The 2,401-nt window shown below is 43.5% G+C and overlaps 1 protein-coding gene across 1 annotated transcript; it reads left to right on the top strand.

Moving 5' to 3' along the window:
* Positions 1 to 429: 429 nt before the first annotated feature.
* LOC149435078 (E3 ubiquitin/ISG15 ligase TRIM25-like) lies at positions 430 to 1,986 on the top strand. Its single transcript, XM_089663041.1, has one exon. The coding sequence runs from the start codon at positions 430 to 432 to the stop codon at positions 1,984 to 1,986; it is 1,557 nt and encodes a 518-aa protein (XP_089519167.1).
* The last annotated feature ends 415 nt before the right edge of the window (positions 1,987 to 2,401 follow it).

The following is a 2,401-nucleotide window of genomic DNA, read 5'->3' as shown; positions in this document are numbered from 1 at the left end:
GTAAGTATTGGGGGGGCTGCTGCACACATAAGGTTTTTTACTTTCATGCATAGAATGTACAAAGGTAAAATACCTTCAGCCTTTACAACCACTTTAAATGTCTTGTAAATAAGGCAAGTGAGAGAAAGGCACATCGGGATGGCTGGCCGGAAATGGCATTGGAAAATGCTTCTATTTGTCATGAAAAGTGAAATTCTGTCCGAAAAAGTGAACTTATCCTTTAGTATAGGAAACTTCCTAGAATTGTTGTATCAAACTACAGCAAATAATGGGTTAAGTGAACAGGGAGGATCTCATTTTATATGACTCCACTGAACTTATGACAAGCATTCCCAGAAATACTTTCACATTCACCTCGGTGTACGGGACAGATCAGCCGCTCCCAGCTTCTCTACAGAGTTGTAGCAAAAGTTCATTTTTATCCCCAGAATGGCGACTTCTGACCTGAGAGAGGAACTGAGCTGCTCCATCTGCCTGAACCTTTATAAGGAGCCCGTATCACTGAAATGTGGCCACAACTTCTGCCGGGATTGTATTGTGACTGTTCTGGATACACAGAAGAAGAAGTCTTCCAATTATTCCTGTCCGGAGTGCAGAGAGCAGTATACAGAGCGCCCTCCGCTGGAGAAGAACAGGAAGCTGTGTAACATTGTGGATAATTTTAGATCTGCTCACCCGGAGGACACAGAAGTCTTCTGTACGTACTGCGATCCTCCTGCACCAGCTTCTAAAACGTGTCTGCACTGTGAGGCCTCATTATGTGAAAAACACTTAAGAAGCCACAGCAAGTCACCAGATCACATTTTAACTGATCCCACCACATCATTTGAAGACAGAAAATGCTCCACACACAAAGAGATCCTGAAATATTACTGCACGGAGGACAGTGCCTGTATCTGTATGACCTGCTGGGTGGCTGGAGACCACAAAGGACACCAGGTGGAGCCTCTGAATGAGGCCTCTGAGAAGAAGAAACAGAAACTGAAAGATGTATCTGAGAAACTGAACAATGTCAGACGAGAGACTGAGAAGAGAATCCAGAATCTGGAAAATCATAGAACAGGAGAGAAAGGAAAAGTAGACGATGTCACCGGGAGAGTCACTGAGCTGTTTAGAGACATCAGGAAACATCTGGATGATGTAGAGAAGAGAATCCTGACTGAGGTCTCCAGACAAGAGAAGAAGATCTCCCAGTCAGTCAGTGATGTGATCCAGAAGCTGGAGAAACAGAAGAATGAGCTGTCCAAGAAGATTGATGAAATGGGGGCCATATGTACCATCACAGATCCATTAACTGTGCTAAAGAAAGAAATGATCAGTGATGACATCACCCCTAGGAGTGATGATGTAAGAGATGCTGAATGTCTGGATGAAGGAATGATCTCACAGATGCTTCACAGAGGACTTCTCCACTTTACAGACAGTCTGATAGATCTGAAGACAAAGAGAAAATTCTCAGCGATGGAGAAATCAGGCATCTTATTGGATATAAAAACAGCCAACAATTACATTATTATATCACAGAATCTGAAATCAGCTACTTACACCAGTAAACCAGAGAATAGACTGGATGTTCCAGAAAGATTTAAATCCAAACAGGTATTAAGTACACAGAGCTTCTCATCCGGGAGACATTACTGGGAGGTGGATGTGAGTGGAGCCAAGGAATGGCTGATCGGGGTGGCCGGTCACAGCATAGAGAGGAAGATTGCAGGAAAGGAATCTTATATAGGTTATAATGACAAGTCATGGGGTCTGACCCAAAGAAAATCTCTCTTTACAAAGCACAACGACTCAGGTATAACAATAGACTCTAAATCTTCTCTAAAGACAGTTGGGATCTATCTGGATTATGATGCAGGACGTCTGTCCTTCTACCAGCTGAGTGACCCCATCAGACATCTCCACACCTTCACCGCCACCTTCACTGAACCCCTCCATGCTGCTTTCTTTGTGTTCGCAGATTCCACCATAAGAATAATATAGTAAAACTACATCACCTTTGTGCTGGACTCTCCAGCGTCAGATCACGTGTTCAATTCACAGGAGGAACGTACATAATGTGACACTAAACAATATCTTTATTAAAAAAAAAATATTCCAGACAAATCCACTCCTTAAAGGCCCCGTAATCTGCAGCATTCTTCATGAAATTGTTTCTTACTGTGTTTTCCTGCTTCCTTGTAACATCCTGCGTGAGCTCCCAAACCTCTCCTTCTCCCTCCTTGTGTGGAACAAGCAGTGCATGTTAGTTGCAGTCTTGTACACAGCTCTATGGACACTACAAATCTCATAGTCCACAGTCCACCTCAGGACTGACAAAGAGAGGGTGACTGATTACAGAGGGACTATGGAGAATGACCCTAGCCACGCTCTAACATTAAGATGGATCACAGCAGCA

The sequence above is a fragment of the Staurois parvus genome, unplaced genomic scaffold, assembly GCF_062004578.1.
Source record: "Staurois parvus isolate SC_StPar_1 unplaced genomic scaffold, SC_StPar_1.0 ptg001616l, whole genome shotgun sequence".
Taxonomy (NCBI): Eukaryota; Metazoa; Chordata; class Amphibia; order Anura; family Ranidae; genus Staurois; species Staurois parvus.
Note: the sequence above shows the minus strand (reverse complement) of the source record. Positions and strands in the feature narration are given on the sequence as shown.